We start from the raw sequence: 20,691 nt of genomic DNA on the forward strand, positions 1-20,691 counted from the left end.
TGTTGAATAGTACAGTTGGGAAGGGACAGGAAACAAATGCTGGAAAAATCTAGATTGTATGGAATGAATAGTACACTAAGAGAAAGCAGCTCTTCCCTCTCTCTGCTCCTTTCTTTCCCGCATTTTTGTTAGCGCCCTAACCTCCAACAATGACTCATGGGCAAGCAGCTGGGAACTCAAGGTCCTGCTTTCTGGTCACTGTCAGCAAGTTCATGGCTATTAGCTAACCTCAGAACACCAAGGCCAACAAAATCTTCAAAACTCACTGGGACTTTCTAAGAATGAGAAAAATCAAAAGGCACCAAAGCAAAGGGGCAATGAACTTACTCTTAATTTTACAAAATCTTACAATCTACCCCTTCATCGTTCTAGGGTTTCAAAATGACTTCCTGGCTGCTCCTGACATTCGGAAGGAGACATTCAAGGCATAGGAAGGAGCTGCACGTTGTTCATGGAAGACGGAGCCAGGACTAACAATATTAGAAGTGGAATTTTGAAATAAGCATTTAACGGAGACCCATAGAATTGAGTGACAAAGCTCAAGTTCTGTTTCACTGCATGTTAACCATAGAATTAGCATATAGAACAAAGCCAAATTACTATCTTTTTGCCTCGGAAAGGCATATGTTGACTTTTCTGAAAATATTGCAACTTGTTTTAAAAAGAAAGTACTGAAGACGTCTAACGGAAACAGAGATAGCCTGGGAGTTTTCAATCCTATCAGTTTAGTGTGGCGCTGCCTCCGTTCACTTCCTCCTGTTTCCTGCCAGACAGCCAGACAATAAAAGAATTTGTACAGCTGGAAGAACAGGAGTAAAAGCCAAAAACAGAGGAAGGGCTTCTATTGGAGGCAGAAGCAGCAGCGAGCAGGCGACATCTGGGGATATTTAAAACTGTGAAACCAATCCTAATTTATTTCTGACTTGTAAAAAAAAAAGGAAAAAAAAAACATAATGTGGCATGTCAAATGTCTAGAGAACAATTTCCCTCAGGTCAATTAAATACAACCTATGAAAGAGAGGAACGCCAACAGTTTTGAATGAAGAAAAACAAGCAACATAACAAACCGTGCCTTGTGTTTGCAACACAGCACTGTTACAACGCACAGCTCTTCTGTAATCAGCCTCCCATCACCCTGGAGTCAGAGGGACAAGAAGACACCTCTGGGGTCACAAAGAGGAAACTGGGGTGAACAAAAACCCAGGAAGGCACTTGCTCTCTTGTGAGCCATGCTCCTAATGCCTGCGTTGGATACCAGGCAGTCAGCGAGACTCTGCAGTAGTCTTCACACTGCTTTTCCATTCTCTTCAACTTCACCAGAGAACAGCTCTCCAGAGCAAGTAAAATTAATCCATTAATAATCCCCCGGCCTGAGCTTACCTTGACAAGCTCCCGTGCGGATGTTTGGAATGAAGCCGCGGCGGCAGGGGTGAGGCTGGGCGGGGCACATCTCACAGGGGTGGCCCCAGGCTCGGCCCACGGTGGCGCAGCAGAGAGTTTTTGTGCAGACGATCCCGCTGAGCTGTCCCTGGCACATCTGGTTGCTGATCACGGTAAAACACGGGCCCGTCCTATAATCTGAAAATGAAGAATAAAAATCCCATGAAAGTCCAGAAGGGCCAGGACCGCCACACAGAGGAACTGCCAGGTTCCATCTTGCTTGACTCCACGTCTAAGAAACAGGTTTCAGGCAGAGAAATGTACACCGGGAAAGCTTTGGGCTGGCCAATTCTACCTCAGAATCTGCTTTGTCAGTTGCAAAATGAGGTTACAAACCCTGGTTCCTATCCACTTTGAAAATGCCAGTATGAAGATCAGATGAGCTGTGAAGAACTCTTTACAACTATGAATTGCCACGCAAATATATTAGCATCCACTCATTCCCTAAAGAAAACATTATTAGTACCCATACTGATTCAGCCTCTGAGCCTGATACAGATGCTTCAGTGATTTAACAACAAAACAACAACAAAAAGAAAAGAATCCCAACCCACACAGAATTTACAGCCTACTGTTACTTAGGTGGAAGAAAGCAAAGAATTTTCAAGACTTGCACCTCTTGAACAGAAAAACTGGTTGTCTGTTTCTTTCAGACTGGGTCCATCATATTTCAAAGGCAAAATAAATAAGAGAACAAAAAATATCTTTAGAAATTTACTCGTACAGGGTCTGGCATTGTGGTGCAGTCGTTAAACTACCACTTGAAATACCAGCATCCCACATCTGAGTGCTGGTTCGAGTCCTGGCTGCTCAGCTGCCGAAACGGCTCCTCTGTGTGCCTTTGCGGCAGCACTGATGATTCAAGTCACTAGGTACTTTCCACCTATGTTGGAGTTCTGAATTGAACTCTCAAATAATTTTTTTCATCAAAAACATTCTCAAACTGTAGGTATATTGTTACACTGTATATCATATGCTATCTTTGATCAAAATCTGCTATCTTCTTCCATAGATACTTAACTCAAACAGGAATACAAATACTAAATTGGGAAGCTCATTTTGAATTAGGATCAGAGCCCGGGACTTGAACCCAGGAACTCCCATATGGACTCCCATATGCCAAGGGGCATCTTAACCTCTCCATCAAATGCCTGACCTGGATTGATCTTTTAATTCCATTTTCGAATGAGCTGCTTGAACTATGTTGTATAATTTCTCCTTCTATTTTAATATTATATTGTGTATCTTTCTGATTCAAAATTATTATTTTAGACAATTTGGAAAAAGTAGAAACATATAAATAAGAAACGTAATTGTACCTAAAGAGATTCTTCATAGCATATTGGTTATCTAATCATATGTAAGTATGAAGTGTGAAGCTATGTATTCCTGGGTTGTAAGCCTTGGGAATTCATACGACTCAGCCAGGTCATAGAGGAGCTACTTCGGCAAATCATTTTGACTTCATGTGGGGTCTTAATTATCAAATAATAAAATGATGAAGAAATGAGGGGGTAACGCTAAACTGATGTCTTCTCATGATATTTCAAGTATTATGCTCAAGAAAATAAATATCTGAGTCATTTAAAAAAAATTAAGGCTTTTACTGAATACAGTTTTGACTGTTAGCAGTTTTTTTTTTCACTTAACGTTGCCAAAAAACATTTTCCCATGCAATTAAGTACTATCCAAAATATTATTTTAATTGCTGTACAATTTTCCATCAAGTTATGACACAGTTTATTCTGCTGTATCATTTAAATTGCTTCAAATCCCTCATCATCATACATAGTTGTCAACGTACATTACTGATGAATTCTTTTCAGGATGAAAAATATTTAGTTCATGAAATAGCCATAAAGATTTTTATGACTATAGAAATCTTACACTTGAGACAAGAAAGACTATAGGAGCAAATAAAACTATGTTAATAAACAAAATAATTTAGCTTGTTCTTTCCTATTAATTTATACAGAGAAGTACAAATGCTTTAATCAGATACATGTTAGTATGCCATTTTTGATCTTTTAAAATACATGTAATAGAACATGAATTTTAATTTATAATCCTCTCTTCAGCACTGCTTGGATTTCTTTTTCATCCTCATTTTGCCAAGATATGTATGAAATTATCTTATTAATGAGGAATGCAAAAATTCAGGATAGATGCAAATATGCTATTTTGCAAATGACACTAGCAAAATTCAAACATACTACAAAAGGCTTTTAAGAAAATTGAATTCAGTCCTGACACTGCTTCATTACTTCACATGTGAGTTCCTCATGGGAAGATCTTCATGAAAACAAAAATAACCCTTAAAGCTTTCCACAGTCAATAACTTCTTGCTCTCATTTTAATATTAACTAGTGGAATAGAGATGTCATTTGTTAATTACAACAACATACATTAGGTATCTCTAGTGTGACATCTTTATGAAACATACTAGACATTTGGCAAACAGCTTGGGTATGTAGAATAGACTCTATGGACTCAACACACTTGTACACTAAACAACCCTACAGACAAAGTGGTCTGGGAAGCAAGTTAAAACAATTGGATTATTTGACAGCACAGATTAGCAAACAGACATAAATGCATTTGTAGATGCAAATTTTCAATACAAAATGCTGACTGTAAAGGGAGAGGCATAATCTGGGTGAAACAGATTTGGATCTAACAGTCTCTTGGAAGGTAAATGCTATATTAACATGGCTTTCAAATGTCATTCCAATTTGGCAGCATGTGTTTCATTTAGGTTGCCAAAGCTATGCTGTTTTTAGTCCAATACTCCAACCACAAAGAAATCTGCCCACACTTCCAATTCCTTACTAATAATCTAATTATTTACAATTATTCCCATAGCACTTATGTGATATTAAGCTAAATTTACATACTTTTTTTTTTTTCAGATAATCCCAGCATAAAAAGGGGAATGTGCCTAATTCAATGCTTGTGTAATGTCTGACTCATTCCTGGCTTCAGTGTAAATCATTATTCCTAATGCAACTAAAATATAATATTAGAAATACTTTCTATTTGCAAATTGCTCTACAATCACTTCCTTATAAGATCTTCATGAATGAGGGCAATAGGCCAAACCTTTCCAAAATTAAAGTGCGATTTTAATTGTTTTTAACTGGTCTACTCTAGGGTGGCTAGTTCATGGGAAATTCTGCATCTTCGTGTTCCCATTCTGAGTGGTTAGCTCAAGGTTTGCTCTCCAGTCCCATTAGATTTGGCCTCCAGGCTTGGGCTCTGACCAACGTGTGTCTGCAGCCTCTAATCCCCAGCTCAGTCCCAGCTCTGCAGCTCAGAATGCTGCGGTCTGCAGCGTTATTTCACTTTCGTTCGTAATCAGGCTTCACCCTGAAGCAAATGCATCATTTACAGAGAAGGAATATTCTGTGGTACAATGAATTCTTGTCACTCTTGCCCAGTCACTAAACCACAAACTGCAGGGAAGGCACAAGGATATAATTTGGGGCACTAGGCTCCAATTATTTTAAATCCTTCTTTTCATAACAATTACAAATGAAAGAGTGAAATATCAATTTATCCATGACACAGAAAGTCACAGCATGCTTCTTCCTCCCAGGTAGGTTGGCCTGGAACACATTAGGCCCCTAACGTGTAGGATTTCAATACGACTTGCTGATGAAAGAGTTCAAAGGCACTTTAGTCTATGGAAAATTAAAGCAAAGAAGTTTCATGATCATAATTAGTCTCATAACTGCTGTTACTGCTTCTTACTTCATCATTTTTAACCTTAGGACATAACAGAATCACTTGGGAAGCTTTTGCAAACTACTGATGCCTGGATCCCACATCTGTCCTCTCTCAGACCTCCTCCATGCAAATCCGATTCAGTAGGGGGTGGCATGGGGCTTGGGCATCCACATTTTGCAAAATCTCTCCAAGGTGATTTTGCCCTCCTGAATGCTAAGTTACCTTCCTCCTCCTCCCTCTTCTACCCCATTCTTCTTCTGGTTCTCCTCCTCCTTCCCCTTCCTCTTTCCTTTCCCATGCCAGATAGGATCCAGCATTGCAGGTGGCGACTTTACTCACCACACCACAGTGCCAGTCACCAATTAGGGAAATTTCACGTGGGCCACATATTACATAATATTGTGGAATTGTTTTCTTAGGTCTGATAATGGTATTGAAGTTATATATGAGAACATTCTTATTGGTTAGAGGTAGCATGTCATGATGTATGCAACTTAATTTTCAAATGATTTAATAAATGGGCAAACATGCATACTTTATATTTAGACATCATATATAAAACATGTTTGTAGACACGCACACATACATGAGGGTAATTCCAAAAGGTCACAAGAAATGAAATTAAGAGATAAGTTCATTCTCGTGTAAAAAATATTAAATCCATATATATTCTCTTCCAAAAGTTCATGACAATGCATACTATGAAAAAACTATGCATGGATCTCAAAAAACATTTTTGCACTGCGGCTTGCTTTGTGGCATAGCAGGTAAAGATACCCCCAGTGACATCAGTATCCCACATGGGTGCCGGTTTGTGTCCTGGCTGCTCCAGTTCCAATCTGTTCTCTGTTAATGGCCTGGAAAAAGTAGTAGAAGATGACCCAAGTGCTTGAGACCTTCCCACCAACATGGGAGACCCAGATGAAACTCCTGGATCCTGGCTTCAGCCTCTCTGTCTTTCCTTCTCTCTCTGTTACCCTGCCTTTCAAGCAAATAAAATAAATCGTTAGAAAAATTTGTCTGCACCAATGTGAAATTTCTTTCAATTTCATTATACATGAACTTCTTGAAGTACCCTGTGTACACATAGCTATTACATGTAAAAAGTGGGAAAATATTAGTAATTGTTTAATATAGGTAGAAGCTATATGGATATATTTTTATTATCCTTTCACTTTTAATTTAATTGAGAAATTTTTCATAATAAAAATTCCAAGTGGAAGGTTAGAAGTTTTTTCAGGGCTACTTTTTTATTTTTATTTATTTATTTATTTAATTTTTTTTGACAGGCAGAGTGGACAGTGAGAGAGAGACAGAGAGAAAGGTCTTCCTTTTGCCGTTGGTTCACCCTCCAATGGCTGCCGCGGCCTGTGCGCAGCGGCTGGCACACCGCGCTGATCCAAAGGCAGGAGCCAGGTGCTTCTCCTGGTCTCCCATGGGGTGCAGGGCCCAAGCACTTGGGCCATCCTCCACTGCACTCCCTGGCCACAGCAGAGAGCTGGCCTGGAAGAGGGGCAACCGGGACAGAATCTGGTGCCCCGACCGGGGCTACAACCTGGTGTGCTGGCGCCGCAAGGCGGAGGATTAGCCAATTGAGCCGCGGCGTCAGCCTCAGGGCTACTTTTTAAAAAGAAATTTAAAAGATGTAAAAATTATACACATTTATAAGGTATCATGTGATGTTTCAATACATGCATATATGTATGATTTCCAATCAGGGTAAATATCTATCTCTGCAAATATTTAACATTACTTTATGATGAAAATACTCAAAATCCTATCTTCTAGATTTCTAAGAGATAATAAACAGCATATAAATGTTATTTGTATCCACCCTACTTTGCAATAGAATCCCAGAACTTCTTGAATCTATTTAATTATAACTTAGTACCATGAATCAACAGTTTCCCCATTCATTCCTCTATTCTTCCATCCTCAGCCTCTGTGACCACTATTATACTTTTAACTTCTGTGAGATCACCATTTTCTATATTTCAAATATTAGTGAGATCACACAATACTTGTTTTTCTGAGCTTGACTTATTTTACTTAACAGAGTGACCTCCAGTTCCATCTATATCAATGCAAGCAACAATAAGCCACCCTTTTACATGGCAGAGTAGTTTTCCATTGTGTATATGTACCACACTTTCCTTATTCATTCCTCAGGGGATGGACAGGTCAGTTGTTTCCTTTTCTTGGCTATTGTGAATAATGCTCAAGTAATCATGGTAGTGTAGATGGCTCTTTGACAGACTGGTTTCATCTTCCTTGGATATATACTGAGTAGTGGGAATGCAGAATCACATGATAGTCCTATATTTCTTAAAGATTGATTTATTTGAAAGGCACTGGTACAGGGAGAGAGGGAGAGACAGACAGAAAGAGATCTTCCATCCACTTGTTCATGCCCCAAATGGCTGCAATGGTCAGGGCTGGGCCAGGCCAAAGCCAGGAGCCCAGAACTTCAGCTGGGTTTCCCACACAGGTGGCAGGGCCCCAAGCACTTGGGCCATCTTCCACTGCTTTCCCAGGTGCCTTAACAGGGAGCAAGATTGTAATTGCAGTAGCAGGGACTCAAACTGACACTCATATCAGATGCCAGTGTCACGGGCAGTGACTTAACCTATTGTGACAAAACACTGGCCCCCTATTTTTTAATAAAAGATTTATTTGAGGGGCCAGTGTTATGGTGTAGCAGGTAAACCCATCACCTGTGACACAATGTCAGCATCCCTTATGGACACTGGTTCATGTCCCAGTTACTCCACTTCTGATCCAGCTTCCTGCTAATGACCTAGGAAAAGTACTGGAAGGTGGTCCAAATGCTTGGGCCCCTGCCACCCACATGGGAGTCCTGGCTTCAGCCTTGCTCAGTTCTGACCATTGCAGCCACCTGAGGAGTGAGCCAGCGGATAGAAAAACCTCTCTCTCTCTCTCTCTCTCTCTCTCTCTTCCTCCCTCTCCCTCTCTCCTTCTTCCCCTTCCTCTTTCCTTCCCCCCTCCCCTTCCCTCTCTCTGTCACTCTTTCAAATAAATATTTTTTAAAAATATATTTATTTCAATTCAATTTTTAGAAATATATTTATTTGAAAGGCAGAATGACAAATAGGGAAAGACAGAGAGAAAGAGATCTTCCATTTGCTGCTTCAACCCAAATGGCCTCAATAGCTGGGTCTTGGCCAGTTCATAGCCAGGAATCCCATCCAGATCTCCCACATGAGTGGCAGGGACCAAAGCATTTGGGTTATCTTTCCCAGGGAGCTGGATTTGAAGCAGAGCATCCAGGACTTGAACCAGCACCCTGATATGGAATGCAGGCTTCACAAGCAGTGGCTTAACCCGCTGCGCCACCAGTCTGCACCCAGGTAGTTCCATGTTTAGTTTTATGAGGAACCCCCATATTGTTTCCCACAATGGGTTTACTAATCTGTACTCCTACCAACAGCATGCACAGGCTCCCTTTTCTCCACATGCATGACAGCATTTACCTTGTGCCTTTTTGATAACAGCCAACATAACTGGAGTGAGGCGATATATCATTGTGGCTTTGCTTTGCATTCCAGGCAAGGCTGCTTTCACTGTACAGTGTTGCCTCTCCCATTTTGTTCAAACCAGGTGTTTTAATTTTTATTTTTTAATGACACAATATTTTCTAATATAATTTCTAATCCATGAGTTTATATAAGATACCATATGCAAGATTACCTATTTAACATGGTCTAGGCAGTGTTATTTAATGAATATGATGAGATTGGTGTAAAATTTTTTAAAAACCGCATTGTGCAATATATTTACCTTTAGGCAACTGCATCTGAGATATGACTTTATTGTAACTAAATGGTTTTTTAAAAGCACTTTAGAAGTAAAGCAAAAGAACAAGCATAAAACTATTTCCATGCTAATATTTTTTCTCTGATTTTTAGCTTCTTTAATTCATCAGCTAAAAGTACTACCACTATAAACTTCCATGTACATATCATCCAGAACTGCAGAGACAAGGTGATTTGTTGTACACCTTTTAATCTAACATGCAGACTAAGCAGTTCCCAAGTCCAGGCCACAGTTCTGTGGGACCCAATTACATGTGGCAGCAATTCAACTACAGAAAATTGTTACCACATTTTACTCGGTTCCATGATGAAGAAAACAGTAAGAGATCTTACTCAGGGTAAGGGAATATCTCATTTCGAAATAATCATTTACCTGACATTAGTTGTTCCTTCACTGTAAATCCTACAAGTCATTACTGACCTTCGTTTTCCCCCAGAGTTATCTCTAACCACCTTTGCTAGAGAAAATAAAAAGGTGGGCAGGGGAGTAGGGGAAGGCAAATCCTAGTCTAGGTGACATATTTATCATCAAGATAATAAAATCACAGAGAATGCCTTCATTTTTAATAGTCTGCAAATTCCACTTTAAAAATGAGTTGGCTCTGATTTATTCACTTTTAAAATGACTTCTATTAAGTGCCACGTTAAACCAGACTCTCCAACTTTGCCACAGAACATCGGCTATTAAACAGCAAGACAAAAACAATAGCGTTACATAACAATCTGATTCAGTTGTTCTTTTATATTTCCTTCAAAGCCACCAAGCATAAAATATTCCCTATAATCCAAAAGCCCAGGGGTAAAGCGCCCTATAATCAACAGTTATTATAAATATTGCCAGGATTAATATATTCATAAATCAACCTGGATATCTTAAAATTGCCTTGTAACTCTGCTTTATTTTCCAAATACAAGATCTACTAAAGGTGAAATAAGTTTCTGAAGAACACTAATAGAATATTTTATCATTAAATTATCATTATAAATGGGATTTTCAACACCAGGCCAAAATCAACACTTACGACTGTAAAAATAGAAGGTAAAAGCCAATGTTAGTAAAGAGGCAATAAAAATAAATTGATTCAAACCATTCCACTGCATGAGACAAGTCTTTAGCCTACAGGTTATGATGCCCATGTTCCACATTGTGGTGCCTGGGTCCAACAGCTGGCTCCAGCTCCTGTCTCTGGCTTCCTGCTAATGCCGACCCTGGGAAGCAGAAAGGGATGGATCAAGCAATTGGGTTCCTGCCACCCATATGGGAGACATAGACTGAGTTTCCAGCTTCAGACTTTGGGCCTACCCAGCTCTAGGCTTTGCAGGTATTTGGGGGCATGAACCAGCAGATGGGAGTTCTTTGTCTCTTTCTTTTTCTCTCTCTCTAACTAAAAACTAAATATTTTTTCATTCCACTGCAGATTCTACTAATCTGAGGTACCCAGAGAGTAAATTCCTAGAAAAGACCATATTACTGTAAGGGCCAGGGTCTTCAGTGAGGGGGCAAGTTACTGCTTAACTGGAACACAGTTTCAGCTGGGGAAAATAAAAGACGTTCAGGAGAAGGATGGTAGCGATGGCTGCATAACCACATGAATGTCGTTAATGCCACTTAACTATTCACATAGAAATGACTGAATGGGAGATGTATGTTACATGTCACTTAGCATGATAAAAAAAATCACACTGCCTAAAGTAAAATTAAACAGTTTGATTTTCATGATCAGGTTCAAGAAGCAACCTTGACCGTTGTAAATGGAATGGAGGGTTTCTTTATTCATTCACCACATTTTTGCGGAGCTTCTGTGGTGCCAGTGAGTAGCACAGCATGGAGTTTACAACTTGGTGAGTGGAGTCAACAAATCATCAATACATGTGTAAAAAAAATAGTTTCAGATATGATGCTGTGATTTAGTCTACACATGACATAAACATGCTGTGGTAACAGAGAGTAATTGGGGAGGTAAAAGTTATCAGGGAAGACTTCCTTGAGGAGGTGACATTTGAACTGAGGTCTCAAGGATGAGAACACAACAGCTGTGAAAAACGTAGGAAAGGGCTTTCCAAGGAGAGGATGCAGCAAGAACCGTGGTTCTGAGGTGGGAGATGGCTCGGCTCCTCTAGGAAGGAGAGAGGCCATGGTGGCCGGAGATTGAGAGTAGAGCAAGGGCACAGCATGAGGTTGGAATGTGGGGCAAGGAGTGGGCCACCTAGGGTCCTTCAGGTCATGGCAAGGTGTTTGGGTTTGGCTGTTAAGTTCAACAAGAGGCGCTATTTAGGAAGTGGGGCTCAAGAGTGGGGATGGGAAGGCTTACAGGAAGGCTGCTCCCATCCTGTGAGTCACGAGTGACTTAGCAACAGTGGGGGTGGAGAGGAGGAGAAAAGCCAGCAGATAGGAGTGTCTTTGGGTGGTAGCACCAACACCTGCTGATGGGCAGGCTGCTTCCTGGATCTCTGGCTTCTGCTACTGGAAACACGGCCAGTCACTGAGATGAGGAAACTGAAGGAAGACTAGACTCTGCTAATGATTGGTCTACACTTTCTTTTTTTTTTTTTTTTTTTAATTTATTTGACAGAGTTACAGACAGTGAAAGACAGAAAGGTCTTCCTTTGGTTCACTCCCCAAATGGCTGCTACGGCTGACACTATGCCGATCTGAAGCCAGGTGCTTCCTCCTGGTCTCCCATGTGGGTGCAGGGGCCCAAGGACTTGGGCCATCCTCCACTGCCTTCCCGGGCCACAGCAGAGAGCTGGACTGGAAGAGGAGCAACCGGGACAGAACTGGGACTAGAACCCGGTGTGCTGGCGCCGCAGGTGGAGGATTAACCAAGTGAGCCACGGCGCCGGCCCCATGGTATACGCTTTCTTCCCAGTTTCACAATACCGTGCCCAGTGTAAGACGGGGGATATAAATTCATGAGGCTGGTCCTGAATAAAATTATATTATCTGTGAATCTGGATGCTATCAAAACAAAAACAAAACCTTTGTATAATGAAACTACATCTTGACTTGTGTATTTTTGTCTTTTCACTAAATTTCTTTTCCTTCTCTTTCCCTTTGTGAACAAGCATTTACTGGTATCGCATTGAGATATTCAGATATCAATATACAAACATTATGGTTGAGATCCTTACTTCAAACACATTTGGCCAATTCTCACAGAAACTTGAGTGTTAAGTACACAAGGCCCAGATGAACAATATGGGATGGAATCCCGGCGTGGAGGGTGGGATTCCCTCCAGGGAAAACTCTCCACTGCTTTCAGAAATGACAGGGCACGGAAACCAAGACCACTAGCATTCTAGCTGCCAGCCCCGAGTTCACCCCACAGGAAATAGACATCCAGCGCATTCCAGTGATATCATCAATTCTGAGAGATCTGGTGGAGCACTTGAAGCAAGGACAAAAGTTCAACCATTACTAACCACAACTGAGAAATGCCTCATATAAATATGGACTTTCTGTAATATCAAGACAGATAAATGGCCATGGGATACTTTAAATATATTTGTTGGCAAGTGTTAGCTCTAGAATTGGCTTCTTATCAAATATGCATTTGCTTATGGATATGTAGTGTATAGACTACTCCTATATATTCTCTCTCTCTCTCACGCTTAGACATGCACTTATGTGCACTGCATACACACCCCGCTCAAGTATGCTAACATGCTATCAAGTACTTCTCAAGGTGGCCTCTTATTCTCAGAACTTTTCTTTGGAAGAAAATATCTGATGAATGAAAAATTCTGATGCTGTTTCCAGCTTGGGGTCTGGCACTGAACTCCACTGAAGAAAGACAAGTTGGAAGAGAGTGCAAGCATTACTCAGAACACGTGAGCGAGCTATGCAAAAGACAGCTAAGGGCACAGGAAAGGCAACAGCACCAAAACCCAATTATGTTGATTTAATTAATCAATAAAAGAAGATTCCTGGGAGAAACCTGGGCGTGCTCATGCATCAGACTATGATAGAAAATCGACTTTCTAAGAGAACAAGGCTAAGAGCACTGGAACTCCTCCAGTTGTTGTTCCCGAGTTGCTGTTGTTCCATGGTTATCCATTTTTGAGAACTGCTCCTTAGGATCTAGAATGTGTCACTAGTGGCACAATAATGGTGGCCTCGTGGAAGCTTCTTTAGAAATACAGATTTTTGACTTGAGTGGCAATTGCTTTACCACATAGAAGAGAAAGCGCACAATTACACGAATGTGCATCCTGTCCTTTTGAATTAATAACTATGTCTCAGGGTAGGCATTATGGTACAGCAGGTTAAGTCGCCACCTGAGATATCAGCATCCCATATGAGCGCCAGTTCAAGTCCCAGCTGCCCCACTTCCAATCCAGTTCTGTGCTAATGTATCTGGGAAAAGCTGTGGAAAATGGCTCAAGTACATGGGCTCCCGCCACTCTTGTGGAGTTCCAGGTTCCTGGCTTTGGCCTGGCCCAGTCCCCACCATTACAGCCATTTAAGGAGTGAACAAACAAATGGAAGCAATATGTCCCATCTGTACTCTTTCAAAGAAATAAAATAAAATTTTTAAAATAAATAATTATGTCCCAGAAATCCCAGGCAAATGATCTGAAAACTTACGTATTTAAATATTAACACTACATGATATAGAACAATCTAGTTTTAGCTCATTTTTGCTTTGTGCAGTCAGTAAGAAAATGGTGGACGGCTCAGAAACATCATCCCATAGAACTGGAAAAAAGTTTAAGATTGCTCCTGAGACTATTAAACCCTGTACTGTCTGAACACTAGCAGGGCACTGTGTTAGTCTGTTCTCTCTTACCACTTACTAGAGATTTATATCAGCTTGGCCAGACATTGGGGTTTCATCTAAAGCAGCTAGTTAGATATGTGCAGAAAGTGTATATGGTTAGAAAATAATAAGAGACAGCATTAAAAGCGGTTTAACATGCCCCAAGAGGCAAGCCCAACACCACAATTTTCTCCAACTGTGGAAGAAAAAACAACTTGAGCCAGAGTTTTGCTCTATGGATGTATTAACAGGTCTACATTGTATTCCCTTGGATATTTATGAAGCGTGTTAACAATAATTAAAATTGAATTTTCCAAACCTTTAAGAGTAAAAGCTAGGAATATAATATCAATGACCTTGGAATGTGTTATAATTCAATATCCATCATATTCACCACCCTGGTATTTAACTACTGATAGTGGAACTTCACAGCTCCTACTTGGAGCAAGTGTTCTTAGGGCCCATGCCCTGCAAATATCCTCAACTCAAACATATTTGCAGTCTTCTGCAGTTTTACAGCTGAAATATAGTACTGCCGGACTAGCAGCATTCAAATTTCTCTAGTCAGTGGTTCCAACTTGAAGACCATGGCTGAGATTCAGGACGTCCAAAGATGATGGAAATTATTCATCAATCATGAGGGACAAATTTGATAGATCTGAATACAGTGAAGTGGGCAATCACAAGTTTTCTCTTCCAGAAATCCAGAATTTGGGATTGAGGAGCACAGGTCTTCACTTCTGCAGATGTTCAGAACTTCAGGTGATGTTACCTTGGGTGCCGCGGGGCAGCACACATATAAAAAGCACAGAGCTGACCACTTGCAAGAGATGGAACAAGTTCTGTAAGAAGAGCAGGGACAGAGTCCGCGTGGCTCTGGACAAAGACTGGGGAAGCATTTGGTTCCTGCTTCCAGCTCTTGGCAAAGCCTTGCCTCTTCACTTGCCCTTGAGTTCCTTCTACCCCAGGACATCCCAGTTTCTTTATTACAAATTCTTCCTTGTGCTTAACACTAGTTTTGTTACAACCAACAGAAGCTGACCTAATCCAGCATATGCATTTGTACCTCTTTGGAAGAAGAGAATGCACAACTAACTTTTGTCAGGTTCTTAGTAATGCCTGTGTTCAAAAAAGAGTAATAAACTCTGCACTAATTAATATGAAGTAATTCATAAGAGCCTAGCACTACTTAGATAACTTGCCCAGCTTTACCACAAAGAGTTTTATTTTACTTTCCATTCTCAAAAGAAGTAATAATAAAATAAATCCCCTCCCAGTTGGGAAAACAGATAAGCTTGCATGAAAGTTACCAGTCATAGCTAAATTGGTAGTTGATCCTTAGTTACACAAAGTTCCAGCTGATTGTCCCCAAACAGCAGCAGACATGTATTGATGACTTTATCTCTCCTATTCAGGCAGAATACAGTATATGGGAGAACAGAAAGGAAGACACCCTAAAAGTCAGGTAACCCACATGCCTGTTTCAGTGCAGTCAGCAACTCCTTTACTGCACGTCTCAAGTAAGACATGCCTCCTCAAATGCCCTAAATAGCACTCTGGCCTCAGAATCAGCCCTTAAGGCATTTGGATCTGGCTAAAAAGCCCATGAGAGTTTCTCAGGCATGGAAAGCCAAAGCATTGTGGCGAAAAATGACCAAAATGAAAGATTCCTGTGAGTGAGAACCCAGTGGAAAGAACGGGCCATAAAGATGGAGGTAGCTTTCTCTGAAGGGAGGAGAAAACTTCCACTTTGATTATGGCTCTGTCTAAATAAGGTCAGAGTTTGTGAACTCAAGAGGCTTCCAAAGCCTTGGCAGCTCATGACAAGAGCCTCGGGTAATTACTGACATCATAAAAAAGAGTGTCAATTGTTAAATCAGCAACAGGAGTCACTGTGCACTTACTCCCCATGTAGGATCTCTGTCCTTAATGTGTTGTACTATGTGAATTAACAGTAAAACTAGTATTCAAACAGTACTTTACACTTTGTGTTTCTGTGTGGGTGCAATCTGTTGAAATCTTTATTTAGTATATACTAAATTGATCTTCTGTATATAAAGATAATTAAAAATGAATCTTAGTGATGAATGGGATGGGAGAGGGAGTAGGAGATGGGATGGTTTGTGGGTGGGAGGGAAATTATGGGGGGAAAACCTCTATAATCCAAAAGTTGTACTTTCAAAATTTATATTTATTAAATAAATGTTTTTTAAAAAAGACATGTCTCCTGTGTGATGGAGTTTAAGTGACTGAGTGGTGAGCCACTCAGATGCATGGGTGGCCTTTGAGCTGGCCTGAATCAAGACATCAGCAGCCAAGTTAGGGAGAAAATATTGTTTCCACCTCACATAAAAAAGGGGAGTGTGTAGGAAGATGTCTCTCATCACTTTGCTACCAGCCTTGCTCCTCATACACATCTTATTTTGGTGCATGGCATCAGCGTGGTGCATGGCCCAGCTCACCAGGCCACCAACAGGGATCAGGGTATAACAGTAGCCCTCACACCCCACACATAATCACCCATAAAGGGCAGCATTTGGCACAGTGGTTAAGGAGCAGCTCAGACTGCTCACATCCCACAGCAGAGTGTCTGGGTTCAAGTCCTGGTTCCTTCCCCAATCACAGCTTCCTGCCAATGCACCTTAGGAGGTAGCAGGTGCTGATCAAGTCATTGGATCCCTGACACCCACATGAGAGATTCCATTTGAGTTCAGGGCTCCTGTTTCTGACTGTTGTAGGTCTCTGGGGAGGTAACCAACAGATGGAAGATATTTCTGAGCCTGTCTCTCTGCCTTTCAAATAAAATGAAAGTGAATAAGAAAATTTTGTGTTAAAATCATCCTAAATCCTATATAATTTACCACCTCCACAGATTCTTTATCTGCTCCTCCTACAAAGTCTGCTTTATTGTAGACCCTCATTTCTTCTCAGGCTGCAGGAGTCAACCTAACTCAAAGCAGACATTAAGGACCTTGTGACATGCTCTATCTTCTCTACTGGAGTTTGTCTCTGCTCCCTTCCCTAAGTGCAATCTCTCTCTGGCTACCCTAAGAGTACCGCAGTTCCTCAGCTCAAAATATCTTTGCAAATGCCATTCCCTCTGACCGGAATGGCCTCCCTCTCCCTATTCTTCCAACAAATTCCTCCTCCCGGAGGTCAAGCCGGCTTTCTCCTTCCCTCCTCCAGGACACTAAATATATTCCAAAGTAATTACCAATGTATAGGATGGTTTTTGTTCAGAATGTGAGCTCTAAGGATAAGTATTTTGTCTCATTTGTCTTCATATACCCACAGCCTAGATTAGTTTGTGGCATATTAAACATGCAAATACTCATGAATAAATGGATGGATAAGAAAGAAAATTGACGTAAGGTAGTCTAAATCCCTAATCTTTTGTAATACTCCTCCTTTTTCCTTGAAGAATAATTCACTACTTATGATTCCACAGATCTATCACACTTGACTTCTATCCTAGAACTCTTTTCATCGAAATGGCAGCAAACAAAGCTACTCTGAGTCAGTTTTCTCTAATTCCTGGGGGTTACAAATGTAGTAAAGGAAAGCCCAGGCAGAGACTAACTACCTTTGTTCCCAGTTCTTCCATATTTCCTTTTCTTCCATACAAACCCTAGTGACATATAACTAACATATTCTGCTATTCTTAAAAACAGATAATGCCACTAACTCACAGTTTATGGGACTACAATTTAATCTATTCTGCAGGGATAATCTGTGTTCTAAATTTTCTCTATTCATTTCCTTGACTAATATGAACAAGAGTTGAGATGTGCAACATTAAGCATAAAGGCACTTGTAGATCCAATTCAAGCCTGGATTCATAAAGATTTTGGTTTGAGCAAGCCACACCCTCCTTAATTCCTTATTCACTAGCCATCTCCCAGGTAGGAGTGGACATGTGCCAGGTCTGGTCAGTAAGATGAATGTGGAGGACTACAGAGGGTAGAGAGTCAATGACACAGTTTTAGTCCCTAATAAAATGAGACTCAGTCACCTGGATTGTCCCCTTGCCCTTTCATTGTTCTAGAAAAACAGGACGGCTGGAGGGCATCGCCAAATCTGCACTCATGAGGACAAATGTCCATGCACCAAGGAGGTGAAACAGAAACAAAGAGGAGCCTCAGTCATTGAAATTTTTGAGCAGCTGACTCAGCATCAACTACTACTTACCTCCAGATTCAATTTTCACCTAAGAAAAATTCATCTCCATTTGTTTAAGTTGCTGAATTTTTCTATTACTTCCATTTAAACTCATCTCTAAAGCAGACCTCAAAAGCATGGATTTTGCTATTCTTTGACTATAATTGAGTGAATGAGCTATGAGTAAAATATTGCATTTCTTGAATTTTTATGTAGCATGTATTTAAAAGATTGAGGGCAAAAAGATTGAGCAAAGTAGGTCAAATGCCTAAACAAATTTCACCAAAATGCAAATGAGAATTCCAGATATGATTGCTTCATAAACTCATATTCCGAAAATCAGCTTAATTTTCCTCCCTGGTAACTGAATAAAGTGCCTAATATTGGGACATGACTTGACTTTAATAACCTGCCCTGAAAAACTTCTCTCTGATAACATGTACTTTTCAAATTAAGGCAACATAGAAATTGTCATATGCATCATTACCATCAGAAGAGTAATGCCAGCTGTCAATTGTAAGACATTACATTTTTTAAAAAATAAGCTTACTAATATCTCAGTAGGGTGGCCATATTTTCTAATTCAGTTTTTTTTAAGAAGCTGAAATATTATGAACGTGATATGCCCTCAACAGAAAATAAAGACCACTATCCCCTCTCCTAGGTTCCTGAATGTTATTTGTTTCCATAGCAATCATGCAGATACAAACAAATATAGTAAACATATGGAAATAATGTAATTCTGGAGCTATTACAAAACAGTGGCAGACTGCGAACTCTGTCAGTAAGAATGGATTGACAAAAAAAAGAACTATGTAGACACACAGGGGGATTATGGGTAAAGAGACATTGGAAGAGCATCAAAAGGTAATTACTGCATTCACAGCAACATGGAAATGTATCCAATCTTTAAATAGGGTAACAGTCCTGATTTGTTATGCAAACACAGATGGTTTATAGAACAGTAAAAAAATTTGCTATATAATCTATTGTTTTGGCTCAGGGAAAGGATAGACAATGAACTTTTATCATACTTTTCTTTCCTCTCCCTGTCTTCATTCTGTGAGTGTGAGAGGAACCATTTTTTTAAATCCAGATGTTGTTGTTAATTTGAAAAGATTCATCCAGACCTTGGAAAGCCTTCTGATGACAAGTCTGATTTGAAGGAAATGTAGAGCCCTTTAATACAGGAAATTCCATAATTATGAGCTGGTTGTGCTTCAAACGTTTCTGTATAAGATGAGCATAGGAATTTCATTTTAGAATTGGAAAGAAACTTATAGAAAAAAAAAGAAAAGAAAATGAACATTTGCAGAGCTTGGTGCTGGCGACCTGAACAAGCAATCTCCTTTCATTCTTAAAGTTCTCTGACGGAAAACGTCTACTTCACAAGCGGGGAAACTGAGGCTTCCAGTAAGGTTAAGAGACTTCTTCACGGTTATACAAAGAGTAAGTGGCAGGGACTGATGTTGTGGCTCAGTGCGTTCAGCCGCCGCCTCCAACACCACCATCCCGTAAGGGCGCCAGTTCTAGTCCTGGTTGCTCCACTCCCAATCCAGCTCCCTACTAATACGTCTGGGAAAGCAGTGGGAGATGGCCCAAGTACTTGGGCCCCTACCACCCTGGCTGAATCCCAGTCATTTGGGGAGTGAACCAGTGGATGGAAAATTTTCTCTCTCTCTCTCTCTCTCTCTCTCTCTCTCTCTCTCTCTCTCCTTCCCTCTCTGTAACTTTGCCTCTTAAATAAATAATCTTAAAAGAGTTAAGTGGCAGAACAAAAATTCAAATATTGCTATTTCAGATTCTGAAATTTGTGCTTTCCTCACTATGTCATTCTCAAAGAGGCCATGTGACTTATACAGGGTAAATTTAAACTTAGAAAACTGATCTTTTCAACGTTACACAACAAATAGTAGCAGATGAGATTAAAACTGAAATCCCTAAAACACCAGATCGGGCCCCGTCTGTTACTACATGTCTCTTATTCAGCCTCATGACAAGATGAAATCATGGCCTTCAAGATTAAGGCAAAGTTTGTATGAGCTTCAAAGTCCTTGTCCTCAAAAGCCTCAATCTTGAACTACACTTAAACCCTTAGTTCACTGTTGAAGCGTTGCTTGCATGAAATGCAAATTACCTCAGTTGTGCTTTTATAAATATATTTCCTCTAAACTACAAAGCCACAGAAGTAATTTTAGTGTCAGCTGGAAAATATACATAATAAAATTTATGACAGAGAAAGGCACTGTGGCACACAGGTTAAGTGTCCCATACTAGCGTGCCTAGGATGGAGTCCGCGTCTCTCCTTCTGATTTAGTTTCTTGCTAATACACCTGGGAAGCAGCAGATGATGGCCCAGGTATTTGCTCCCTGACTCCCACATGGGAGACCAAACTGGAGTTCTTGACTCTGGTTTAGCCTGGCCCAGCCCTAGCTGTTATGAGCATTTGAGGAGTAAACCAGCAGGTAAGATCTTTCTTTCTGTCTCTTCCTCTCTCTTTGTCATTGTGCCTTTCAAATAAATTAAATAAATAAACCTTATCTTTTAATATGACAAGGTACCTCTGGGAGGAAGCAGGAGATGGGAAAGGGAATCCCACATAGGAGTCAGTAATGGTTTAGTATTTAAGTTAGGCACTGGGCATTCCTTTATTTTTTTATATCAGGTTTCCTTTAAATATGTTATATAGTACATTGAAAATGAGTTATAAGTAGAAAAGTAAGTCACATTCACTTGTTTCTGCAAACTGAGATAGACCTATGGAACCAGGGAC

The 20,691-nt window shown here is 40.4% G+C and overlaps 1 protein-coding gene across 1 annotated transcript in view; it reads right to left on the minus strand.

Moving 5' to 3' along the window:
* The window catches only part of FBN1 (fibrillin 1), a 259,408-nt gene that overhangs the window by 130,079 nt on the left and 108,638 nt on the right, over window positions 1-20,691 (minus strand). Inside the window, exon 6 of the mRNA XM_062205862.1 lies at window positions 1,381-1,578. Coding sequence (XP_062061846.1) covers window positions 1,381-1,578 — 198 coding nt within the window. The remainder of the gene's footprint in view (window positions 1-1,380; window positions 1,579-20,691) is intronic.

This window comes from Lepus europaeus, chromosome 11 (genome assembly GCF_033115175.1).
Source record: "Lepus europaeus isolate LE1 chromosome 11, mLepTim1.pri, whole genome shotgun sequence".
Lineage (NCBI taxonomy): Eukaryota > Metazoa > Chordata > Mammalia > Lagomorpha > Leporidae > Lepus > Lepus europaeus.